General features: G+C 52.0%; 7 protein-coding genes across 7 annotated transcripts; 5 read left to right on the forward strand and 2 right to left on the reverse strand.

The window, feature by feature from the left end:
• Positions 1-100: 100 nt before the first annotated feature.
• On the forward strand, positions 101-3,992 carry N7459_007229 (putative cell wall biogenesis protein Mhp1; the record flags this gene model as incomplete). Its single annotated transcript, XM_056946397.1, has 2 exons — positions 101-230; positions 265-3,992. The coding sequence occupies 2 exons, from the start codon at positions 101-103 to the stop codon at positions 3,990-3,992; spliced, it is 3,858 nt and encodes a 1,285-aa protein (XP_056798396.1).
• Positions 3,993-5,437: 1,445 nt separating this feature from the next.
• Positions 5,438-7,747, forward strand: N7459_007230 (ATP-binding cassette long-chain fatty acid transporter PXA2; the record flags this gene model as incomplete). The annotated part of the gene is made up of 3 exons (XM_056946398.1): positions 5,438-5,944; positions 6,030-6,666; positions 6,714-7,747. The coding sequence occupies 3 exons, from the start codon at positions 5,438-5,440 to the stop codon at positions 7,745-7,747; spliced, it is 2,178 nt and encodes a 725-aa protein (XP_056798397.1).
• A 636-nt stretch (positions 7,748-8,383) lies between these two features.
• Positions 8,384-9,579, forward strand: N7459_007231 (uncharacterized protein; the record flags this gene model as incomplete). The annotated part of the gene is made up of 4 exons (XM_056946399.1): positions 8,384-8,450; positions 8,562-8,887; positions 8,971-9,399; positions 9,457-9,579. 4 exons carry the CDS (start codon positions 8,384-8,386, stop codon positions 9,577-9,579), a joined length of 945 nt encoding a protein of 314 aa, XP_056798398.1.
• A 541-nt stretch (positions 9,580-10,120) lies between these two features.
• Positions 10,121-13,156, reverse strand: glpV (glycogen phosphorylase; the record flags this gene model as incomplete). The annotated part of the gene is made up of 8 exons (XM_056946400.1): positions 10,121-10,528; positions 10,582-12,347; positions 12,400-12,477; positions 12,531-12,634; positions 12,691-12,752; positions 12,804-12,839; positions 12,893-12,905; positions 12,984-13,156. The coding sequence occupies 8 exons, from the start codon at positions 13,154-13,156 to the stop codon at positions 10,121-10,123; spliced, it is 2,640 nt and encodes an 879-aa protein (XP_056798399.1).
• Positions 13,157-15,086: 1,930 nt separating this feature from the next.
• gpaB (guanine nucleotide-binding protein subunit alpha gpaB) lies at positions 15,087-16,458 on the reverse strand (the record flags this gene model as incomplete). The annotated part of the gene is made up of 6 exons (XM_056946401.1): positions 15,087-15,186; positions 15,259-15,497; positions 15,554-15,683; positions 15,742-15,870; positions 15,928-16,273; positions 16,332-16,458. The coding sequence occupies 6 exons, from the start codon at positions 16,456-16,458 to the stop codon at positions 15,087-15,089; spliced, it is 1,071 nt and encodes a 356-aa protein (XP_056798400.1).
• Positions 16,459-19,165: 2,707 nt separating this feature from the next.
• Positions 19,166-20,764, forward strand: sakA (mitogen-activated protein kinase HOG1; the record flags this gene model as incomplete). The annotated part of the gene is made up of 9 exons (XM_056946402.1): positions 19,166-19,221; positions 19,278-19,325; positions 19,403-19,532; positions 19,598-19,641; positions 19,695-19,794; positions 19,848-20,204; positions 20,287-20,365; positions 20,423-20,606; positions 20,659-20,764. 9 exons carry the CDS (start codon positions 19,166-19,168, stop codon positions 20,762-20,764), a joined length of 1,104 nt encoding a protein of 367 aa, XP_056798401.1.
• Positions 20,765-21,234: 470 nt separating this feature from the next.
• On the forward strand, positions 21,235-24,312 carry N7459_007235 (uncharacterized protein; the record flags this gene model as incomplete). The annotated part of the gene is made up of 10 exons (XM_056946403.1): positions 21,235-21,305; positions 21,415-21,519; positions 21,643-21,885; positions 22,028-22,055; positions 22,117-22,177; positions 22,230-22,309; positions 22,363-22,534; positions 22,588-22,628; positions 22,681-22,818; positions 22,885-24,312. 10 exons carry the CDS (start codon positions 21,235-21,237, stop codon positions 24,310-24,312), a joined length of 2,367 nt encoding a protein of 788 aa, XP_056798402.1.
• Between the last annotated feature and the right edge of the window lie 989 nt (positions 24,313-25,301).

Genomic DNA, 25,301 nt, shown 5'->3' on the forward strand with positions numbered 1-25,301 from the left:
CACCGTTGCTCAACCGTCGCCGCAGGCCTCTGCCTGTCCTAACTGTCCTGAACCTGTCCTAACTGTCCTCAACCGTGAAACTTCCCGAGGAGAAACCAAGATGGAGGGTGTTCAGACGGTGGACGTGAGCTGGCTCCATCATTCGCAGAAAGGCAAGTCCCACTTGGGTGTCGGTAGTGACTTGGGGTACAACCCGCGGGGCGGAATCGGCCGGAGGCTCTTGAGCGACAGTGGGCACGCAGTCTCTAACACGTTTGCCTTCAGATCATTTGTCACGCACAAAATCGGTGTCGTCCATGGTCAGCGACAGGTCTACTGCTGACAAGGACTCCCCGACCGCACCACCTACCTCGCGACGCCGATCTCGCTCTAATAGCAGTCCCGCACGCCCAGTCTCCTCCCCCGGTTCGGACCCGAACCGCCATTCGCAAAATGATAAGGACCAGACCGAATCGAAACCGCATACGGATGATAAGCCTGCGGAGCAGAAAGAGCAAAAGCCTGCAACCCCATCGCCAGTGGCGCAGAAGAGCGCTCCCAAGCCTGTCGGAGGGCGCAGGAATTCGTGGATATCAAACTTAAGCTCGAAATTCTCCTCCGGCTCAACTCCACCGTCGCAGTCGAGTCTCAAAGGAGGTCCGTCAAGCCCTAAAGCGGCATCTCCTCTCGATACCCACAATCCCTTTGGGGCTGCTTTCTCTCCGAAGGACAAGGAAGAAGAGAAGAAGGACGACTCGAATCCTTTTACTTCTACCTCACCGAAAGGCCCCTCATTCATCCACAATGCACTGCGCAAATTCTCGTCTAATTCGGGTGGTTTGCCCAAGCTACCCGCGAACGGAAGTATCTGTCCGCGGCGCGTGATGAACCTCGACCAGAGTCGCGACCGATGCAAAATCTCAGACCTCGATCAAGCAAAACTTCACCGTGTCGCATTCTGCGTTGATGTGGAAATTGCCGGCGTCTCCCATCGTGATTCCGACGAGGATGCGCCTCCGATCAGTCAACTCCGACAGCCTCTGCCCGAGTCTAATCGCCACAAGTCAAAGAAGACCGATACGAAAGCTAATGCCAAAGCCGAGACTAAGGAGAAGGGGGAGGAGGAGGCTGAGGCTCTGAAGAGCCCCCAAGCGGCAGCCGCTGAGAAGGAATCATCAACGTCGATACCGAAATCGGTTGACGCACCGGCTGACGCACCAGCATCTTTGGCCACACCAACTCAAGTGCCCAGTCCTCCGGACACTCCATCCCCTCCCCCGGCGCAGGCCATCGATAGCACAAAAATTCCAGCCGATGCTAAGCCGAACGGTGAAGCAAAGGACCCCACCCGCAAGCAAGAAAAGAAGAAACGCTCGGAAGAAGAACGGAAGGAACGCAAAGAGCGCAAGCGGAGACAAGCTGTTGCAAATGGCTCCATCCCGTTACAGCTAGATGCGGAGAATGACGATGATCGTCCTGTAGTGCCTGGTACCTCTCGCTCCAAGACTCAAAGCCATCCCACTACCGACCCTGTCCGCATCTACCGCCGTTGCTGCCAACTGCGAGAGAGCCCAGTTCTCAAAAGAGTAGTTGATGAAATTTCCTCGCCCTCTTCAACTTTGGCGGAATCTCCGGGCACTGTGGCGGCACTTGATCTCAGCAACTTTCCTATGACCTCGCAAGACATTGCGACCCTGAGTGACTGGCTTGCCGTCGTTCCAGTCCGCAAGCTCATCCTTGAGAATTGTGCCTTGACGGATGAGTCTGTGCGAGCTATTCTGGCCGGATTACTGTCGACTAAAACTGTCGAACAGATGCGCTATCGCCGGAGACGGGCTCGGAAGTCAGAGTCACTGATCATGAAAGATGAACGGTGGGGAGTCGTCGAAAAGCTCTCTTTGAAGAACAACCCGAAGATCGGTCGAGAAGGATGGCGCCATATTGGGCTCTTTATTCATCTGGCAAAATCACTCAAGGCCATCGATTTGTCAGGCATTCCCTTTCCTCAGCCCCGGCCTTCAGTCGATAGCTCATCATCCCAAGTTTCGTCCCAAGCCTCATTCCAGACTTCTGCCCATGACGTCTGCGACACCTTTGCCGAAGCCTTATCGGAGCGCTTCAGTGGCGATCATCTTGAAGAACTCTTACTGAGCGAGTGTAAACCCTCAGCTGAGCAAGTCAAAAAGATATGTGAAGCAGCCACGCAAATGGGGTTGCGGCGACTAGGAATTGCGAATAATGATATTACGAGAGAAGGCTTGGAACACGTGGTTGAATACCTCAAAGCCGGGCAGTGTGAAGGTTTAGATCTGGGAGGAAATCCTATCAAGAGTGATCTCGATCTCATCGCCGCTGCTCTTGACCCCGAACAGCCGTTCTTCGCGCTGAGTCTGGCTGATTGCGCTCTGAACCCTTTGGTGATCTGTCCGTTGCTGCACGCCCTCAGTCAGGTGCGCAACCTTCGCTTCATTGACTTCTCCCACAATCCTGAGCTGTTCTCGCTGCAGCCAAATGCCCTGGGAGCTTTCCGGCGTTTTCTACCAAGGATGTCGTCCCTGAAACGAATCCACCTCGCCGATGTGAATTTGTCGCCAGATCATGCTATTGGCTTGGCTGAGATTCTACCGGAGTGCCCCAGTCTATGCCATCTGAATATTCTAGAGAACCCGCAGATTGAGTCTTTGGCCTCTGCCGTGGACCCCGTTGTCCAGGAAGAAGCGTGTGCCGTCTATGCTTCGATGATGGCTGCTGTTCGTGTGTCGAAGACCATCATCGCTGTGGATATCGATGTGCCCACTGCGGAGAATAATGAAGTTGTGAAAGCACTCGCCTCTCAGATTGTTGCCTACTCGCTTCGCAATCTCGAGGGTGGTGAAATTGCCGAAGAGATATCAGAATCGATTACATCACCTAGTAAGGATCCTGCAGTACCAGGAATCTTACAACATATTGTCGGGAACGGCAGTGGCTTTGACGAGCCATGTGACATAGAATATGATCCAGCCCCTGACGAAGACTACGTTATTGGCGGGACTGGCGTGGTGAAGGCGCTAGGTGTTTGTCTTGGAAATTTGGATCAGCATGGGAGCGAACTTCTGGGGGACCAATCTGCACCTGCAAGTGGCACTACCACGCCCCGACGTCGGAAATCAAGAGGTGTCGTTACCAAGAAGCCTCGTGTCATGTCGAGGAACTTGCTCGAATCGGCTCGCAACATCCGGACGAGGATTCAGTCGGCCCTTATTCGTGAAGACCGAGCTGGTAACGACGCGAACTACCGTGAGTACCTCTGTCAAAACATCTGGGTTAGAATAGTGCGCAATATGCTGATTCAATTTCTCACCACAGGGCGTCTGCAATTCCTGGACTTTACGCTGCATAGGATGATCCAGCGCTTTGAGGATGAATACCCCGAAACGCGATTGGCCTCCCAGCCTCCCTCTTCACTTCCAGACAATATCTCCCAACATTCCGGCGAGGAAGTTACGGGTTCAGGCACTTTGGGTGGTAACTTGAGCGGCAGCATGATGGAAAACGAAAATGCGGTCGACGATGAAGAAACTGATCAATACGCCATCCATCTGTCCCGAACCAGTTCCATGACTTCTCTCCATGCTCGTGCCATGACATCGGAAGAAGGTCATCTTCATCGTTTGGGTCAAAATCTCCGGCGCGACTTCCTCAACCCGCCCGCTGGCCAAGGTGATCGCGACGAAGATGATGATTCACATCTCGCAGTTCTCCGCAAGAGACTCGAGCATCTTCATGAACAACAATCCCAGTCCCCCTTCGACAGTGTCGATGCCGACGTGGCTTTTGAAAAGCTGGGGAACACGGTAGACGACCTCTGGGCTGCTCAGCGCCAAGATGTCGAGAGCTTTGAGAAGTTCAAACAGTCCCAGATCGCAGCGCAGATTAACAGTGGTCTGCGTCATTCTTCATCCTCACCTGGTGCTGGTCATACTGAGGCAAAGAAGGATGCTGATTCTCTCGAGAGCAGGCCTGACTCGTAGCGTGCTTATTGCATTCATATCGAAGCTTCAATCATGTGTCTTTATGCTAGTGTTGCCAAGCGTTGTCTTTCATTGCTCCTGTTTCTTTAACACTCGTGTAAATAATACCCCACTCTTGAGATTCAGACCATACACAACCCATGTATTGTTCCGTTACCATGTCCCACTTGAATATCTATCGCCTTTACAGGGCTCCTTCTAATTCCAAAAAGGATCATCTGGTATATCGAGTAGCAGCACAACGCTCAGCGGTAAAATAGAAGAAGTTCCCCTTTCAAAAGCTCATTTGATGCCTGATGTTTAATCCCCATGGCTGTATCTTATTGCTCATATCTTCCACGAGTCTTTGCCATGGCATCTCTTCTTTAATTGTGTTAGGATCTAGGTTGACGACTTCATAGCCCTGCATCCACTCTGGATAGTTTACCTCATGTTAGCCAAGTATTATATGATACCTTACCTGATGTCATGTTCAAGAAATTGAGATAACTAGCGTAAGACCAGCTTATCCACAATAGGCCGCAGCGGGATACAGTTCAGAGTTGAAGTCACAGCTATGTGCGCAGGGTAACCGCTATAGAGAAGCCTCGGGCTTGGACAATTCGTCTGTACTTGAGCAATGCTTGAAGTTGGCATGCGAGACTCATCATCCTGCTCCAGACGGTCTCTCAATCCATCGATGCTTTTGAGAATGGCTGCCGAATGCGCGTTGATGATATAGTTAACTCTGGAGTCCTTGATCTGAATGCTACCATTGTCATATGGTGATTCGATTCTGGATTGTGCCTATCATGGGCACGGCCTTCATTGGCCTCGGTGCTTTTCTCATTTTGATGCCGGCACGGATCTATCTGGTAGATGCATTTGGCACCGAGGCGAGCGCCTCTGCTCTTGCTGGAAATACCATATTGCGCAGCCTTTTCGGGGCCCTGTTGCCCCTAACTGGCACGCGTCTCTATGCTGCGCTGGGGCTACGACGGGGGGAATAACTTATCGGCGTTTATTCTATGGCATTTGTGTTCGTTCCTGCGCTCATCTATAGGTACGGCGAGTTCCTGTGACAGCGATTCCCGATCGATTATTGAGTCTGTGTTGAGGATGGGGATGTAGCAGGGAAAGAAAAAGAGCGAGCCCATATAAATTAATCATCATTCAATGCAATAGTCATGAAGGAGTTGCGAGGATGTCCATGGATGCGATGCAGGTGTATAGAAGGTAGGATGTAGGATAGAGTCGTCCGGCGGGAATTCCTCGGTTGGATTTCCCCACGAGTCCGGGGTATCACATGTCAACCCCATCCCTCCGCCGTTCGACTTGCACTTCCTATCTTCCTCACTTCTCTCTTCCTCACTTCTCTCTTCTTGCTCCCAGTCCTCTGCTCTCTCTTTTCCATCCAAGTGGCCATGTACGCCCCGGAATCTGGCTGATTTGTCGATTGAGTCGCTATGGCCGTCCAGTCCAAGCTATTACCGCCCGACCGCTCCATCAAGCAGATCTTCTCGAGTCTCACTTCCCTCTACCTCCGACATCGCACCCGCATATCACGCGCCGTCTACCTTGCCCTGTTCGCAGCTCTCGCGAAACGAATTCACAATGCGATCTCCGAGCAGAAGGCAGCCTCACAGCAGGTGGAGTTGCGGAGGCGGCCCGGCACCAGTAGTCTCGGCGAAGACGAGCAGCCGCGTAAGAAACGGGTGGAGATCAACCGGGAGTTCTTCAAGCACTTACTTCGCTTACTTCGGATTGTGATTCCTGGATGGCGCAGCAAAGAGCTGAGGCTCCTGGTGAGCCATAGTGTCTTCCTGGTTCTCCGGACACTGCTCAGTTTGTACGTCGCCGAGCTCGACGGCCGACTCGTGAGCAATTTGGTGCGGGGAAAGGGTAAGGACTTCTTGCTGGGTCTTTTATGGTGGATGATTGTGGCCGTCCCAGCGACATTCACCAACTCGATGGTAAGTTCTCTGGCGATGCAAAGCTATTCTCAAAGATGCGACTGTAGAGAAGCTGATCGCTGACTTTGTTTGCCGCCATCATTAGCTCTCATACCACCAATGCAGGCTCGCCCTCAGCTACCGAAAGCGCTTGACCGACTATATCCACGACAAATACCTGTCGAACATGACCTTTTACGCTATCTCTGCCCTGGATGATCGGATCAAAAACCCCGACCAACTTGTCACCGTCGATGTGTCGCGCTTCTCAGATAGCCTAGCGGAGCTATACTCCAACCTAGCTAAGCCGGTTCTCGACATGGCAATCTACAACTATTCCTTATCCAAGAATGTTGGTGGCGAGGGGCTTTTCATAATGAGCTTGCTGGTGCAATTGTCTGCCAATGTTATGCGCTTGCTCACGCCGCCGTTTGGCAAATATGTCGCGGACGAGGCCCGGCTGGAAGGTGAATTCCGATTCCTCCACTCAAGACTTATTGATTACAGCGAGGAGGTGGCTCTCTACCACGGCCACGAAGCCGAGAAAGACACCCTAGATAAGGGTTATTTCACTCTGATCAAACACGTGAATCGCATTCTGCGGCGACGGTTGTACCATGGGCTCATGGAGGACTTCGTCATCAAGTATTTCTGGGGTGCACTCGGTTTAATACTTTGCAGTCTGCCCGTTTTCTTCAAGATCCCTGGCCAGGTCACTCAAACTATGGGCGACAGGACCGAAAGTGAGTCGTTCCGGTCCACGTATCTTTCACTCAACTAACAGAACTAGGCTTTGTTACCAACCGACGGATGTTATTGTCCTCATCGGATGCCTTTGGACGTTTGATGTTTTCTTATAAGGAGATCTCCGAACTGGCAGGCTTCACCTCTCGTGTCTCGTCGCTACTCGAGGTCATGGACGATCTAGTCGCTGGGCGCTTCGAAAAGAAGCTTGTTTCTTCAGCTTCGACTGAGGAAAACGCTGCTGTGCTCTCTGGTCGTGGTGAAGTCATGGAAGGCAATTCTATTGAATTTACTGACGTGCCGATTGTCTCGCCGAACGGCGATGTTTTGGTACGCAGATTGTCATTCACCGTTCACCCTGGTGATCATCTCCTAATCGTCGGACCAAACGGCTGTGGAAAATCTTCCTTGTTCCGGATTTTGGGTGGACTTTGGCCAGTATACGGAGGCTCTGTCAAGAAACCTCGGTTCGAGGACATCTTCTACATTCCCCAGCGACCATATCTCTCCCGGGGGACTCTACGCCAGCAGGTCATTTACCCTGACGGAATACGTGAGATGCGCGCCAAGGGTGTCACTGACGCAGATCTTTACGAAGTCCTGTCAATAGTCGAGATCGCATCGGTTGTCGACCGCCCCGGCAGCTGGGACGCCGAGGAGGAGTGGCGTGATGTGCTGTCTGGTGGTCTGCAGCAGCGCATTGCCATGGCGCGGCTGTTCTACCACCGGCCCAGGTTTGCCATTTTGGATGAATGCACATCATCCGTGACTTTGGAGATTGAGAAGGTCATGTACGAGACGGCCAAGAAGCTTGGCATTACTCTGATGACGGTATCACACCGTCGTAGTCTGTGGAAGTACCATCAGAAGATCTTGCAGTTCGATGGCCAGGGAGGTTATATTTTCACCGGGCTTGACTGGGAACGACGGTTGGAATTGGAAGAGTTCGTCCACCCCGCGTCCCCGATATCGTGCCGACCAATCGTACTGACCCGTAGCAGTGAGAAGGAAGAAATTGACTTACAGCTGCGAGCCGTGCCAGAATTGCAGCGACGGGTCAGCGAGCTCACCGCGACGTGACTAGAAAGCAAGGAGCGGAGTTCTTTGTGTATGCTGCTAGCCTGGTGATACCGGGAATGCCTTGAAGTATGGCTAATGTGAGATGTATCAGCGTTTTTGCTTGCCTGCCATGTAGGAGTGTACATTTTCATCGCCAACGGTTTCGGGATACGGGGCCAAGTATGGGGAAGACCCGAACATCTTCTACCTATGGAAGCCGCCCCGAATGCACGATGTGTCTGTCTATGACCGCATACTCCACTGTCTGCGTAGCGGCAGCCAATCCCGAGGCGGCGTTGGCCTCGGGATCCCATTCTTTCGGCTGTTCGGGTCTGGACTCTATACGCCCAGCGCAGCAGCCAATCATGCCGATTTGAGCGAGTCACGGCCCCGACTGTCCTTTCCGAGCACGCTGCGACTTGCGCAGCAATTGCTAACTACAAACCATCCCCACTGACCCACTATGATATCGTTTCTTCTACTACGTCATCGTCTTAGATCTTGTTCCGGTTTGCCACGAGAACAAGCCAGGGCTCGCATTCAGTACTCGGTGCTTGCAAGCTCTCATCGTGTCATATAATTCCAGGTCCTTGCCATTTCTGCGATGGTCGTTTTTCTTCTTTCTCGTCCCACCAGTTCCCCGCAGTCTCCTTCAACATGACCAACGCCAACATGAAACCCACTGCGTCCACCCCGCAGAAGAGAAAGATCATCATCTTCTCCGGTATGAAACCCCTGTCTCGCATTGTTGCCACCACCGGTTTTTGAACCCCGGGTTTTACCTCTAGAGCCAATGGTGTTTCTCATCCATAACTAACGCGTGAAAAAACAAAAGACTTTGACGGAACCATTTTTATGCAAGATACGGGCCACATTCTCTTCGATAACCATGGCTGCGGCGCCGAGGCCCGTAACAAGCTGGACGAGCAGATCAAGTCTGGCAAGCGTTCGTTCCGAGACGTCTCCGAGGAGATGTGGGGTTCACTACACATCCCCTTCGACGACGGCTTCGTGATCATGGAGAAGACCCTCGAGATCGACCCCGGCTTCCGCGAATTCCACGAGTACTGCATCAAGAACGGTTTCCCATTCAATGTGATCAGTGCCGGCCTGAAGCCGGTTCTGCGCCGGGTTTTGGACACATTCTTGGGCGAGAAGGAGGTATGTCGACCCGCTGCCCCATCAGCGGGACAAAGAAGACTTGTCTTTCGGGCAGGAGGAACCAATCTAACACGAACCACCAGGCCTCTGCAATCGACATCGTCGCCAACGACGCCGTCATCAAGCCCGATGGCTCAGAATGGAAACCAATCTGGCGCCACGACAATGAGCTCGGCCACGACAAGGCGCTGTCCGTGAACGAGGCTCGTGCCAAGGCGCAGTCTGAGTGCCTCCCAGATGAAATGCCGCTGATTGTCTTCATCGGCGACGGAGTTTCCGACCTTGCTGCTGCTCGTCAGGCAGATGTTCTCTTCGCTCGCCACGGTCTGCGGCTGGAGCAGTACTGCCTGGAGAACAAAATCTCGTTCATACCATTCAATACCTTCTCCGATATCAAGCGTGAGATCGAGGCTATTAGCCATGAGGACCAGTCCAAGACTGGCGGTGTTGGTAAGCCCCTACGGTACAACCCGCGTGCCAACATGTGGCGACGTATCTCCAGCAAGGAGGCTGTATGTCTCCCTTTCCCCTGGGTCTTCTGAAGGTTTGGAGCTAATCATTTCTACCAGGTTCCCACTCTGATGGCAGCTGCTACTCCCTCCAACGAAGAGAAAATGTTTCTCTGGCCTGAGACTTTCTCAGAGCAAAAGCCCACAACCATTCACGAGGGCGACGAGGGCGTTGCTTCTTGAGTGGTTCCGCTTTTCTTTGATCATTCCGAGCATTTCCCTTTTCTGACACGAAGTATGGCTTCTATTTGTATTATGATTCATAGCATGCATGGGATTGGTGTTGGTTCGTTATATCCCAGTCATGCTTTTTTTTTTTCCTTTTTGAGCGTCTTTTCGTACATTCAGCTGTTCTGTAATCGTGTGCTTTTTAAGAACCACTGTGGTGTTGACAGTGTACGATGGACGCGCCGGGGGTTTCTCCCGCTCGATTTCTATAAGAATTACTCAATACGATATAAATTATAAAATTTATACGTGCTGCTATATTGGGGTCAACAATCGATAGTATTGTAGAGCCAGAATATTACTTGGGTTCCTACCTACTTCGACATCTGAAAGGGTCACTAGGTGGCTGCACAAATGCAAAACAGGTGAGTTAAATCTGCAGTCGATGCTATGATGCAGATGGAATAGACAATAGTGCACGACCCCATCTGAGAGTATTGAGAGAAGTTCAGCAAAAAAAGAAAAAGAAAAGAAAAGAATCATTCGAAAACCTAGATCAATCTTTGACCACCAGTGGCTCAACATTCCAGATGCTATCCGCATACTCATTGATAACGCGATCAGTAGAGAAAAAGCCCATACGCGCAACGCTGGTAATCGATTTGGCAAGCCATTCCTCTTGGTTCTGGAAGGCCTCGTCCACCATTTGGTGAGTAGTGATGTAGGAGTTGAAGTCGTCAGAGACGAGGTAGTAATCACCATGTTCTTCAATAGCAGCAGTGAGAGCCGAAAAGTCACTCGCGTCACCGAAGATCCCAGCCTTGATCGCCTTGAAGACCCGTTCCAGGTGTGGGTCAAGCTGGAAGCCCCCGTAGAAGTGGCGATGGCGGAGTTCCTCCACGTCTTCGGCGAGGTTACCGAATAGGAAGATGTTTTGCTCGCCGATTTCGCGAGTGATTTCGATCTATACAGTGGGATTAGGTATGGGGCAAGGGTCAGGGTATATGTGACACTTACGTTGGCACCATCACACGTCCCGATAATCAGGCCTCCGTTCATCACAAACTTCATATTACTTGTGCCGCTACCTTCGGTGCCAGCGGTGGAGATGTGCTCGCTGATATCCGAGGCCGGGCAGATGATCTCCGCTTTGCTGACGTTGTAGTCTTCAATGAAGATCACCTTCAAAAGGTCGCCGACATCAGGGTCCTTGTTCACGACAGCTGCGACGTTGTTGATGAGGTGGATGATGGTCTTGGCCATCCAGTAGCCCGGGGCTGCCTTGCCACCGAAGATGGAGACTCGGGGAACCACTTTCTTCTTCTCTTCGGTCGACATGGCTTTGATGCTGAGGTAACGATGAATCACGCCGAAGATATTGAGCTGCTGTCGTTTGTACTCGTGGATACGCTTCACCTGCACATCAAACAAAGAGTTGGGGTTGACATCGTAGCCACTGGTATCCTTGATGAATCGGGCCAGGCGCAGTTTGTTGTTACGCTTGATTTCTGCCCACTCGTGGCGAAATTCCTTGTCGTCCACAAATGCCTCAATCTTGTCGAGGAGCGTCAGGTCTGTCAGAAATTCATGTCCATCGAGCTTCTTCGCGATGAGCGCAGAGAGAGCCGGATTAGCCTGGTGCAGCCATCGTCTGGGGGTGACCCCGTTTGTGACATTAGTGAAGTGGTCAGGCCCATAGATCTCCACGAAGTCTTTGAATAATGTCGTCTTGAGAAGATCTGAGTGTAGCTCAGCTACCCCATTGACCTTGTGGGATCCGATAATAGCTAGGTATGCCATCCGCACCATCTTGGGGTGCGATTCCTCGATGATTGAGACTCGCGCTAGCATGTCTCTATCCTTCGGGAATCGCTTTTCAACTGACTGCAAGAAGAACAGATTGATATCGTAGATGATTTGCAAGTGTCGTGGCAGCAGGTTCTGCACCAGCGGAACAGACCATTTCTCCAAGGCCTCTGGAAGGACTGTATGGTTGGTGTATCCAAAGGTACTGGTTACGATCTTCCATGCCTCATCCCACTCGAGACCTTCATGATCGATCAAAATGCGCTGCAACTCCACGATCGCAAGAGTGGGATGAGTATCATTCAGCTGGATGGCCACCTGGTCCGGGAACTCGCTCCAAGCTCGCTTCGTCTTCTTGAAGCGACGCACAATATCATAAAGTGAGGCAGCGCACCAGAAATACTGCTGCTTCAAACGAAGTTCTTTGCCGCGCTCCAGATTGTCATTTGGGTAAAGTACAGCCGAGATGGTTTCGGCGTGTTGCTGGTCGGAAACGGCGCTTTCATAGTCACCTGCGTTGAATTTTTGAAAGTCGAACTCTCCACTGCTTGCCTTGCTGGACCACAGACGGAGGTTATTGGTGGTCTTGGTTCCATAGCCGGGGATGGGCACGTCGTAGGCGACAGCCTGGACAATTTCCCCATCTTCCCATGAATGAACAATCCTGCCGCTCTCATCCTGGTACTTTTTCACGCAACCATAGAATTGGATGTCGACGGTTATTTCGTGCCGGGGAAATTCCCAGGGGTTGTTATCAAGCCAGTAGTCCGGGACCTCCATCTGGTATCCGTTGACAACCTCCTGCTTGAAGATACCATAGCGGTAACGCAATCCGTATCCCCAGGCTGGGTAGTTCAGGGTTGCCAAACTGTCCAAGAAACATGCGGCTAGACGGCCGAGGCCACCGTTTCCTAGCGCCGCGTCATGCTCCTGGCTGATGACATCCTCGATGCGGAAACCGAGGTCTTTTAAACCCTCTAGTCAAACATCAGCAAATCAGTGACCGAATAACCTGATGACACGGCAAACCTCGAGCAACATCTTTCAGTCCCACGTTCAGCATAGCATTGTCCAGAGCACGGCCCATCAAGAACTCGAGAGAGAGATCTACGGTTCGGTCAATCGCTGCTCAGGCGCCATTCTCATAAGTTGAGACTTACAGTAGACTCTCTTTTGGTCAGTGAAGGTTTGGCGCTGTTGAGTCTTGTTCCATTCAATGATGAGACGATCTCGAAAGGCAAGTGCTGTCCCGGAATATGCAGCCCTGTTAGACGTGAGCAAGTCGATTCTTGCTATAGAATTTGGTGTCAGAGCACGCACTGCTCATCACAGTTGTACAACGAACGAGCGAGTGTCGTTTCAATGTGTCGGACAAGCTCTTTCTATCACTATTGTCAGCTTGGAATGCGCATGGCTTCTTTCAGGGAACTCACCTCAAACTCATCCTTGTTAGTGAATCCCGCAGCCGACTGTCAAGAATACGTTAGCTGGCACAGCCGCTTCGGTCGTCAGGTCAACCTACATATTTTCGCCATCTGCATCGGATAGATCCACAATGGTCAGCTCCAACACCCAGCTCCAAGACAGGCAAGGAAAGACGTCAAGCAACTCACGCCTCTCGCAGCGGCTCGGGGATGCTCGCTTCGACACTCTTGATCTCCGAGGCGCCAAAGCCAGTGAAGGTACGCTTATGCTTGGGACGGCTGAAACCTGGCCCAACGGGACCTTGGAGGTCCGCGATGGGAGCACCCACGGACGGTCTGCGTTCTCGACGTTCGGATGACATGGTTTGACAGGGCGTTTGGGACAGAAGCACACGGCGGGAGAGGGGACAGGTAGAACCCAGGGTAGACTGGGTGGCACTGAGTGGAATAGAAGACCAGAGAGGAGGAGGAGACAAGTCCAACAAAAAAAAGAGGGGAGAGCTCAAGTGGTGACACCAGGAGGGGTCACGTCGGAAGTGCTGGGCCTGTCCGAATGGCCACGCTCGTTCCGGAATGGATTCCTGTCACAATGTGCCACATTCACGCGGTCAACAACGATTATGTCTTAAAGCCAAGGTACGAAGGAGCCCGCGATGGCGAGTGCCGGAAGCTCCCCGGGGGTCAATTGCGTATACACTTGATACATGGAGAAGCTCGGGTGGGTTCGGTGGGGACCCTACCAGTTTACGGGAGACCTATACACTCCATCCTACATCTTTAGCTGCATCTTGCCCGGCGCTCAAGCAACAACGCTCGCCCGTGCAGGCATTCCACCTGATTGGCCGCTTCACTTCCCAATTTTTCGCTTGTGCAGGGGGCGTTTTCCCCTCAACCTGCATCGTACGATAGCAAGTGCCCGCGTCATCCAAGTTTGGGATGGTGTCCGGGTTAAGGTCTCCCCTCTAGCGATCTTGTATATTGTTTCTTGGGTTTGTGAAAGTAATATGCCAAAATGACGTTCTGTCTTAACCAGGATCCCTGGAACTATATTTAGCAATATGTATGCTCAACTTTCCTACCAAACCAGATAATACATGCTATGGATCTGCCCTGTCGATCGGACCACTTAACCATGGAATCACCCATGTTTACCTTCTTCGCTTGGGGCATACGATGAGCCAATTGATTAGATTCATTCCATGGGTTGAATAACAGGGCGTTCTAGACTTACGTGCGCAAGAGAGAAGCACCACTATAGCTTCCACCTCCGGGACGTTCTCCACTTTTGACTTAGCATGGTGGTGATTCATCCATGGTGATAGAAGCTTGATCAGGGGGGAGTTGGCCCATCTTCATTATCTTTACATATATTGAGACGCTTTAGAAAGATTGTCGTTCAATCGGCCCACTACATCCCACATAGATAGTCGAGCAGAAAGGCAACGAGCATCAAGTGCGCATCGGCCAGTTAGCTAGAGCAGAGGGAGAAGATAGAAGGTCTTTGGAAAGCTCAAAATCAAGTTACCGCTGAAACAACCACGGAGAATATAGATGGCACAGAAACATCACATGCACAAGTCGCTCGAAGCCACTGGCCCAAGGGGACGAAAGGGACGAAAGGACGGGCAAGAGGTATTGAAAGACACACGGCCACTGGAGAGTAAACGATGAATAAAGGACAAGATCAATCCGCCAGAATATGCATCAGACAAAGGGCTGAAAAACAGATGTGGCAAAGTCCAAGGACTGGATCGGAATATATCGTATGGCCCATACCAATATTTGGAGACAAGATGGTGGACAACTCAGGGCCAGAGGTACAGAAACCTCAGGTGAGAGGTCCCATCGACTTTTGGGGGATTAGGAAAGCGGAAACTCGAGGATCCCAGGCAAGAGAAATAAAACCCAAAAAGAGGCGTCAGAAAAAGCCCTTACCCAGTTGTACCAGAGATCCCAGAGCCCGACAGAACCCATCTGCAAGAACTATACGGAAACCTCCTTGTAGATACTAGATGGGATATCACCTAACTTGCGCCCGGGATATAGTCCAAGAAAGCGAAGATATGCGCCGTGAAACGCCAGCAGCTAGACCGATGAGAAAGCAAAATCAAACGGTTGAATGGAGGATATGGTTAGTCATTAGAGGGCTCGGGGTCTCCCTCTTGAGGAATGTAAGGTCGAGTGAGACAGAGACGGATTGCGGGCAAGAACGGAGGACAATCGTGGGTAGAGATGTGAGGATGCCGCGGAAGGGCGGATTTCAGATAGAGCCAAGTAATGAAATCAAGCAGCTTATAGGATGCCCGAATCCTTCAGAGCATTTTGCAAAATAGTTTCTTTGACTGCTGCGAAGACAAGTCGGATATTTGTGGTATCAGTTGCTTGGGTAAGGCTATAGGTGGGAATCTCATCAGAATTCCATCGAAATCGGGTGTTTCACCAGAAATAAAATGCAGTAACTTACTGAGGATAGAGGTTCAGATGTGCCCGGTTCACCTGGTTGAATCGCCAGAGAAGATACTTGGCAGCACGGTTGACATCGTTGCCGCCTGAGTAGTCTGGGAAATAATTGCTCAGTGGGGAGCGAGGGAGCTTTTGTCGGAACAAGTCGACCTTGTTCAAAAATAAGATGATACTTGTCCGCATGAACCATCGAGAATTAACTACGGAGTCAAAAAGGACGAGACTCTCCATCATGCGGTTCTTTAGGGTCTTGTCAGTGACATTGCATCCAAAAAATGGGACCATGCGATTAGTACCTGGTTGCTCTCTTCCAATAGCATCTGATCGTATTCACTCAAGGCAACACAGAAGATGATAGATGTCACGTTTTCAAAACAGTGAATCCACTTCTTTCGCTCGCTGCGCTGGCCACCCACATCGAACATACTATCCGCTTGTTAGTCACTCCAGAGACAAAAGGGTTGACAAGTTTCCGTCAACGTACTGGATACTCAACTGGCCCATGGTGAACCGGGTCTCATAGATACCCGTGGTCTTAGTTCTCGCCCGGAGCACGTCCGAGACATTTGGAATGTAGTCTGGTGCCGTTATTCGCTTGGCTTCCTCGAAGAAACTAATGTCCGGTGAGCACCCCATCTCGGGGAAGAAAGGGCAGCGACTCAATGCTTACTATGGCGCAGAATCCATCAAATAGAACTCATTTTGCCGTTCCAGGACTGTTGATGTGCAAGGGTCATTCCAAAGGTATGTGACGGCGTCGCCCACTTTGGCATCCAGCGGAGTGTTGGGGTCCGGGTCGACATGGTAGTCTTCGAGGAAGGCAATGTAGTCCTGGACCTTCTGGCTCGTCGGTTCTAGGGAGAAAAGGTGGTATCCTTCGATAAGGGCCTTGGCGCAGTCCAAGAGGTTCTTGTAGACGGTCAGCCGATACAAGGCCAGCTCTTCGACAGTGTAACCATTTTGATGAATGATCTTCATCTGCTTGACGATGGTGGACTTGCCACTCTCGCCGGACCCTGCGGTTGAAGTCAGTACCAATGCCCATCCTCTGCGCACAGGGCCGGGACGACCTACCCAAGAGGAGGATCTTGCATTCCCTGCGTAACCGCCTAGAGTCTTCCTCCAGCTTCCGATCGATCATCTGACTTCTCTTCTTCTGTTCCGCATCCCCGGCGGATTCGGAGCTGAAGCACAGCCCCATGATCGCGAGTTCTTCCGGATCCCAAACCAGCAGGGAGTAAAACAGAACCGCCGTGTGCAGGAGCGATCGGGTCAGCCGGGATGGCCGAAGCCTTCGCTTGGTTGGGAAAACGGCCACCGGCCACGCACGGTATGAGTATCAGAATCGGCGTAACCCGAGCACGAGGAGAGAGAATTGAGGGTGTTTGCGACGAGCGGAATCTCGAGGAACGGGGATTTCGAATGACACTTCAAGGCGGGGGAGGACGGTTGAGTGCTGGAAGGGTGCCAAAGGTGCGAAGAGCGGGATCGCAGTGAATGGGGTGCGGAGAGACCGGAGGAGGGAGGTGGGTGCGTAGAGAGATCCGAGTAGGTGTGGAAGAAGACAATGATCCCAAGTGTCAGGTCAGTGCGACCATCGTCACGTCGGGAAGGTGGAGATTCCAGGAGAGTGAGAGTCGGATTGGGAGAAGTATGGGTTGGGTGGGTTTGGGGGGAGGAGTGGCAGTTTACGGCGGTTTACAGCGGTTACCGCATGTACCGCGTACGGTGGATTTCATGCCGATTATTATACCAGAGGTACAGGGCTTGGGGGCTCACTCCCTGGTTTCAGGCTTACTATGGGGAAAGGAGTACGAAACAAGTAGTCTACACCGTGCCGGTAATTACCCTTCCACTGGATTTACTCGCGGTAGCGCCCGTTGTGCGCCTTTTTTCCCCCCTGTTTCCCTTCCTGTCCCGACAATGGGCGCTCCTTAGACTGATGTCGCGTTCACTTCCGGAACCTTTTGGGGCTAAAAGGGTAATTTTGACTCGCAGTGCCTGCGAGTCGGTATTCTACTATCTCGAGAGCCTAGCAGACTAGTTCATGGCCTACCGTCGAGGGTGATGTTAATTTCCCTGCGCCACGTTCATAGGATGGAATAGGACCATCTCAACCATTATCCTCTATTCAAGGTCATTATGGCCCTGCTGATCGGGCTGTGCAAGGGGTGTCTGCCTCGGGCATGGAGGCTCAACTCTATACCCAAGTACAGATGTCACTCACTCGGTTACCGTCGAATACTGAGTTTCGTACATCGCCCCAAAAAAACCCAAAAACCCACCGGAGCTTTAACTAACTAGTGGAGAGTCGTGACGCACATGCGGCCTCAGGCAGTGGGACTCACGTGTCCTCCCCACGTTTCAACATTTCAACGAGTTGCTCGGGCCATATCGATGGATCATAGACCCGAGGGAGAGGGGAGTTCGGGGATCATCATATAATGAGCACACTCTTCTCATCATGCCCAATGCTCATGGTCCCCGATTCGTGGGGGACAATGGAACACCAAGTCCCAAAAAAAAAAAGCAAGGTAATTCCATTGTGACTCGTGCGGTCGCGCAGTCCACGAGATCAGAGCGAGCCGATACGATAGAAACTTACTGTCCATCACTCTCTCCTGTAGGTAGCAGTCCTATCCCCGAAGATTTGTAGGTACGGTATACGTGAGGAGTGGCGTACCTAGCTACCGTATGTATGTATCCAACGTTTGCACTATCTGGTTCGTTGGGAGTCTCCGCATATATATTTTCCAGATCGACTCCCTTCTGCCTAGGGCGCGGCTCTGTCGAATCTTCCAACGACCTATCGATCAATTTGTATATAGCGAGACAGTTACACAGTTCAAAAATATAGCTTAGATACACATCACCTTCATATCCTCGCAGGTTTCCAATGTGATGCCGCCCTGCGCCCCTCGAAAGGGCTTTGTTTCCCATGCAGTAGCGCGCTCGCTTTGTTTCGCATGTCTCCAGTCAGCGGTGACCGCCCTATCATCGTTGTCGCATGGTCCAACGCAGTGGAAACCCCTCGCGAGGGCTTGAGAGAGGGGAAGACCTGGCGACAGAACTGGGTCTAGACCAGTTATGGGCTGCATCTCTCCGATTCAAGGCGCGGTGTCGGGGATGACAGGCAGGGCTCTTTGCACAGCATCACGGATGGAACAACGGACATTCCAGGAGGCCCAAGTACCAATGGGGCAATGCACCACGAATGGTGGCCGCACAACGCAGCAGGTCAGAGGTGGGAGCGGGTTAAGCGCGGAAGTAAATCCCAGATGGCCCCTGGTCCGGGATCGTGCCCGGTTTTCGATCGCGATGAGGGGTCCCTCATCGGCTAGGGATGGCCTGGTGCCTGGATGTGATTCCGAGGATCTAGATGAGATATGTACCTATCCCTCCAGCTCTCTAGGTACATACTTCACACCATCATTGTTAGTGTTGAGAGTTGAGCCCTGCTGGGAAACCTCTTCCGGCCAATGGACCCGGTCTAGACAACCGCGGAAAGGCCTGAGTGGATGTCAGTTGGGAACCCGGGTCTACTTGTCGTAGGAGATGCGACGACCACGCAGGACAAGGCCACGGACCCGTGTGATGGATCTGCATTTGGCGATAGTCAACACTGGTCGAGATATCGACGAGCAGTGGTACACAATCAATCAATAAGCCCGTCCTCCCATCAACCGCCTGGACGGGGAAGCCGGGCGCTGAGTCAGCCGCACCGAAACCTGCCTGACTACGTCGCGAACGTCATCGTCCTTGTTTTGGCGCTTTTCACCGAACAGAGCCCTTCCCCACACCACTTCTCTACCCGCCATACCCCCTTTCCTCCTCCCAGCGTTGTGTTTCTGGTCTTCCTCCCGCGTGCTTCCCTCACTCCTCGTGGCTCGGCGCTACTGTCCTTCAAGATGGCGGAATTCGTGCGATCCCAGATCTTCGGCACCACCTTCGAGATAACGAGCCGGTTCGCATGCCTATTTCGCTCACGAGGGATTCGTTAGCTGAAATTAGCTCTTCCAGGTATACGGACTTGCAGCCGGTGGGAATGGGCGCCTTCGGGCTCGTCTGGTACGTGGCCACCTCCCATCATGTGTGCGACCTTCCCTCCCGCATTCGCATGCTAATCGGAATGCGACTCCGAACAGCTCGGCGCGCGATCAATTGACCGGCCAGCCGGTCGCTGTCAAGAAGATCATGAAGCCCTTTAGCACCCCGGTCCTGTCCAAACGAACCTACCGAGAGCTGAAGCTGCTCAAGCACCTGCGCCATGAAAACGTGGGTCCTTTGCACCCCCTCCTTTCCTGCAGGGCCGCCGAGCCGATGTACTAACCAACCTGCAGATCATCAGCTTGAGCGATATCTTCATCTCTCCCCTTGAGGACATGTATGACTCTTGATCTGCCAGGATTTAGCCGGCAATCGTGCTGATGGATATAGCTACTTCGTCACCGAGCTCCTGGGCACCGATCTCCACCGCCTCTTGACTTCGCGACCTCTGGAGAAGCAATTCATCCAGTACTTCCTCTACCAGATCCTTGTAAGCTTTGGGATGCGTTATTCATGCATGGCATCGCCACTGACAGCGATCAGCGTGGATTGAAATATGTCCACTCCGCCGGTGTGGTCCACCGGGACCTGAAGCCTAGCAACATCCTGATTAATGAAAATTGCGACCTGAAAATCTGCGACTTCGGCCTGGCGCGAATCCAGGACCCGCAGATGACGGGTTACGTCTCAACACGTTACTACCGAGCTCCTGAAATCATGCTCACCTGGCAAAAGTACGACGTGGAGGTGGATATCTGGAGCGCGGGCTGCATCTTCGCCGAAATGCTGGAGGGAAAGCCACTTTTCCCCGGAAAGGACCATGTCAACCAATTTTCGATCATCACCGAACTGCTGGGCACTCCTCCGGATGATGTGATCCAGACTATCTGCAGCGAGAACGTGCGTCTTTCCGCCTCTTTGCACCCCCAGAGACAAAAATACCCAACATTTGCATAAATTTGCTGATCTTGATGATTTATAGACACTGCGGTTCGTCAAGTCCCTACCTAAGCGCGAACGCCAACCACTGGCCACCAAGTTCCGAAATGCGGATGCCGATGGTATGTGACGTCTCGTATATGATCTCGACCTTTGGATACGCGCTGATATTGTTATAGCGGTGGACCTGCTTGAGCGGATGCTGGTCTTTGACCCGAAGAAACGAATCCGCGCAGGGGAAGCGCTGGCACACGAGTACTTGACTCCGTACCACGACCCCACGGATGAGCCGGTCGCCCAGGAAAAGTTTGACTGGTCTTTCAATGACGCCGACCTGCCCGTGGACACCTGGAAGATTATGATGTAAGGACCCCAGCATTGGCGTTGACGCACCCGCCGCTCACAAGTGGAATAGGTACTCGGAGATCCTCGACTTTCACAACATCGATCAAGGAACCGAGGCTGGGCAGGCCCTGGTCGCGAACAATTCGCAGGGAGTGGCACCTCAGACCTTCGCCTAGGTGTTCGTTTTCGATCCGTGCTTTCTGTCTGCTTTTCCTGCAATCCTTACTGTTTTCGGTTCCCACGGGCGTTGAGCCCGAGCCATATACTCGGGGAATTTCTGCAAATCTGGCGTGTTTTATTCTGGTCTTTTGGAACCCATTGTTCATAGCTCCTTCGGCGTCGTCAAAGAATCGGTTGGTGAGGGGAAATCATGCTGGGACGAAAGTTGAGCGTTGTACACCTTCTGTTGTACTCAAAACCTCATTACTTCATAGAGTAAATCCACCGCGGGGCTCACACCGCCCGCAATCAACACGTGAGCGATAACCGTATCGAATTCCCCTGTGAGATCGCGTTTGTGTTATTCTGCGATCATTCTCCTTACGCTCGAATTGCGGGCTTACTTCGGCCCCGTGGCTGTGGAGAACGTCCTCGACCCTCTTACATCCACCCTCCAACTCTCTGCACACAACCACTGCTCCCCGGCATGGCCGCCTCGATGGCCGTCCAACATAGACCAGACCCCATTGTGCTGGTGATCGATTTCCACCATGCGCGGTAAGTTCGATTTCATGGCGAGGCAGTGGTCCGGTGCTGCGCAAATGCCCAGGTGGCGTGTGTGATGTCTGAGCGTGTTGACTGAGCCATTCGTTGGCGTGACCTACAGAGGCCCGGAGATTGAACACTGCATCGGCGACGAGGGAACGAACCCAGCAGCTGACAATGACTGGTCATTGCTGCCATTCATGGCCCTGTCTGACGGTGCGCATCTGTATGAGATACCCTCCACCGCACTTCCCTGGTCCGGGAATGCCCTCGTCTCCCCTCGAGGCTGCCCCGCGATTTGCGCCATGAAATGGGTGGACTGATGCATCGGGATTGAGTTTTGCTTTAGATCGACGGAGGAGTTCTCCTACTTCACCCTGCGCCGGAGAGAGGCTCCAGAGTTGCCCGCTACCTCGCTTTTTGGGATAGCCTGCTCGCGGCAAATCGATTCCAATCTCCTGACCAACCGCCCACCTGACGTTACTCGATCCACCGTACAAAAGGCCGTCGTAGTGGTCACGGATAGCCCCCAGCGCATGGGGCAATTGCGCGAGAAGCTCTCTGTGGTGACCTCGGCATGGTTTGCACAATGGTATGTTGGATTCATCTCGGCTGCGTTGGATGGACCCTTCTTTTCGAGTAGTGCGCGGGCGTTACTCATAACGAGGGGTCAATGCATCCATGGATAGTTGTTCGAAAAGCATAAGGGGCTAATCTTGGGGGCGAATCGATAGTGATTTCTCAGATATTGATATTCTGAAGGTAGATACCACGAGAGTGGACGAGCCCGTGGACACCATACTGACTCAATTCGCCAACCTAGAAATTTCGCGAGGGATTGGTCATTAGTTTGTTGAACGATGGCCCCAAAGATCAGAATTTGGGTAAGTGCAATTCTATTTTGACGGGTAGGGCGTGCGCTGATCCGCTAAACAGGTCTATCTTTGCGAGAAATGATCCATGAATTCAAGTATCAGACTCTGGTTCTTTTTAAGGGACTGCTCTTGCAGCCCAAGGTATGTGGATGAGTCTTGGGAGTTTGCCAGACGCGCTTTGCTTATCCTTGCAGATGCTCTTTTTTGGTTCCCGTTGCGAGCGCCTTTGCATGATTCAGTTCTCGCTCGTTTCCTTAATACCCGGCCTAATTAATAATTTGCAAGACTGCGCGGATCCAGCATTCGACAGCTATGCGCAAAACGTCGAGAAGCCAACTTCACTCAAGACAAGCGATCGAAGTTCTTGTAGGTTGCAGAATACCCTCTCGTTTCATGAAAATTTGTGCTGATTGTCTCAGTGTTGGCATATATGGGCCTGCCATTGCAAATCTTCGGCAAGGTATGGATTCTACTCTTTCCATTCGGAATTCCAAGAGGCTGACTGTCTGTAGGGGAGTATGTTCGGGCCGTATACCCCTCTCCAACAGCTGGATCTGTTGGCCGACGACGGTACAAAGTCATACGTGGTAGGATCTACAAATTCACTGCTCTTACAGCAGAAGGACCGCTACAGTGACATTTTGATCAATGTAAGACCTGATGATTGTCATTCCATGATGAAACCTCAGTCTGACAAATCTTTGCCTATGATATAGCTTGACGAGGACAGCATAAGTATCTCGTCACCAATGCTCCGCAGTGCTCTAGCTCTCTCCGTAGCTGACAGACGCTGGATCGACCTTCTCACACAGATTGTGAATGAAACCTGGGATGAGGCTCACCCATCAAGACCCAAGACCCTTGGATTCATGGGCTCAGAAGAGTTCATTCGCCTCCAATTCGAAGAATATCTGTTGGCACTCTTATCCTCCATGAAATACCATGAGGAACTCAACTCATTAGTGTCCGGCGAGTCGGGACACCGAAGCAGAGCCCAGCTACAGAATTTCAACATCGAGGGCGACCCAGCGCTTGACTTCAATCTCGAGTTCCTCAACCAGTGGCAGAAAACTTCCAACTATGCGTTGTTCTCTCGGCTCACTTCGGACGCACTTTTGTTCTCCATTACAGAGCCGCGGCACCCAAGTGCTGGCGGACTGACTATGGATGATATTCAGCGCCGACTGTCTCAGCAGGTAGCTGATCTCCACCTCGATGAGCGTGTGCGCGAGGGCCGAGAGGCACTGAACCGCTCTTTTGCAACTGGCCAAAAGAAAGTGAGTGCCGCGTTCAATAGCTTCTGGTCAGATATAGAAGCCATGCGCGAAGCCCAACGGAAACGCAACGAAGAAAAAGCCTCCCAATCGCAGCGCGCATCAATCGACACCACTGGCTCCCCACTACAAGGTTCCACTGAAGAGTCTTCGTCTGAAGCTTCTGGGGCTTGGTTCCCCAGTCGTCAGAGGCCTTCTCTCGACATATCTCAAGCTCAAGGCTCAATGACCGTTGCTGGCCAGAAAGCAAGCGCGTACTTCAGCTCATGGGGCTCGTGGGCCAGTGAGAAGCGACGCGAGTGGCAAGAGAAGCGCAGCTCCTCTCCTAGCCCCAACCCCGGTATCGCCACATCGCCGTCCACCCCAACCTTGTCAGTCGTCACCGAAGCTACCGAGTCGGGTCGCGGCCGGCGCGACTCCACGGCGCGACACAGTGAGGGGGGTGAGGATCTTTCGCGCAGCCTAAGCCGCAGGAAGCGATGGAGCAACATCCTACTGCGCCGCGACAGTGGCGAGTTCGGCACTCTCAAACACGAAGACAGCACGGCGTCCGATACTGCCGACATCCCGTATCCTAAATCTCCCTTGTCGCAGGGCCTCCCATCTTATGACAAAGAGGCCAAGCAAGAACAAAACCCAATCTCTCAGCACGAAAAGCCAACAGAGGAGCGACCTGTTGACGGGGATGGCTTCACCACCGTTTCCCTCACCCCTAAAGACGGGCTTCGGGTGGACTTGAACCCGGCCGAGACTACGTCCCACAGCAGCGACAAAAACCTGAATGATTCGATCACAGCCCTCCCTGTCAGAGACGAGGAGCAACACTCTTTTGTGTCTCCGGAAGTTCCGAAGGAGTCAACTGACACTTAGTGAGCACTGACAGCCTTGTCTGATCAAGACCCAACCCACAATAATCCCTTATTACTCTGTTTCCGGTATTTGGTTGGCATTATAGCGCGGCATACCCATTCAGAACCGATGTTCCTTATCCTTCTTGTTTATACTTGTCTTTCTGCTTTGGCCTTTCTTCGCATTCTGTGAGTACTTGCAGGAAAGTCAATAGGGCCACGAGTGTCTGATCGAGTGCATGTGTTGGAACCTCGGACGACGATGTGCATAGTAGAACGAAATAGATACTGCGTGAATTTTCTGAGCATTCATCTGCGATCTTTCCTCTTGCCCACTAATTTTCATTCTTTACTCCTTGTGAGCCCTTCCAATGTCAACTGACACGTGAGCAGTCAACACATGATCCAGTTTATGAACGCTTGCCTATCGGTCTCGACCCCTGCTTATAGCCCCGCGGAATTTTATCCAATATAAATTGGTTTACACGTAATATATACTCTGAAATGCAAGTGGCTAATGTTAAAAAGAGAGAAAGAGAACATTATATGCTAACACGTCCGCAGATTTGATTGGCCTCAGCTTATCCTCGTTACCACCTCTCCCTGATCCCAGCGCCCGATATCCACATCTATGGCCAACGCGTGTGAAGTTGAGTCTATAGATATACCTACCTGTGACGAAGGCCTATACAACGATGCATGCAGGGCCGAGGTATTATCGTATAGTCACTTTCGATTCCAACGGATAGGAGATGCGCCACAATGGTGGTTGAAGGCCTAGGTAGCGAGGTGATCCGAAAAGTGGAAAAGTTATCCACAGTAAGAAATCACCGAGCAAATTTAGAAATCATAATCTCTAACTTAGTCTATCAGAGCACCCGGTATCGCAAAGAACATGGTTCGGAATATAAGGGGATCAAACCTGCGATTCAAGTCTTTTTTCCCTGGAGAGACCAAAGTTGGGCGACTATACACGGCAATAATTCCATTCTACATCTCGGGCAAAGTGAC

The sequence above is a fragment of the Penicillium hispanicum genome, assembly GCF_028827665.1.
Source record: "Penicillium hispanicum strain IBT 35686 chromosome Unknown utg000006l_segment0_segment0, whole genome shotgun sequence".
Lineage (NCBI taxonomy): Eukaryota > Fungi > Ascomycota > Eurotiomycetes > Eurotiales > Aspergillaceae > Penicillium > Penicillium hispanicum.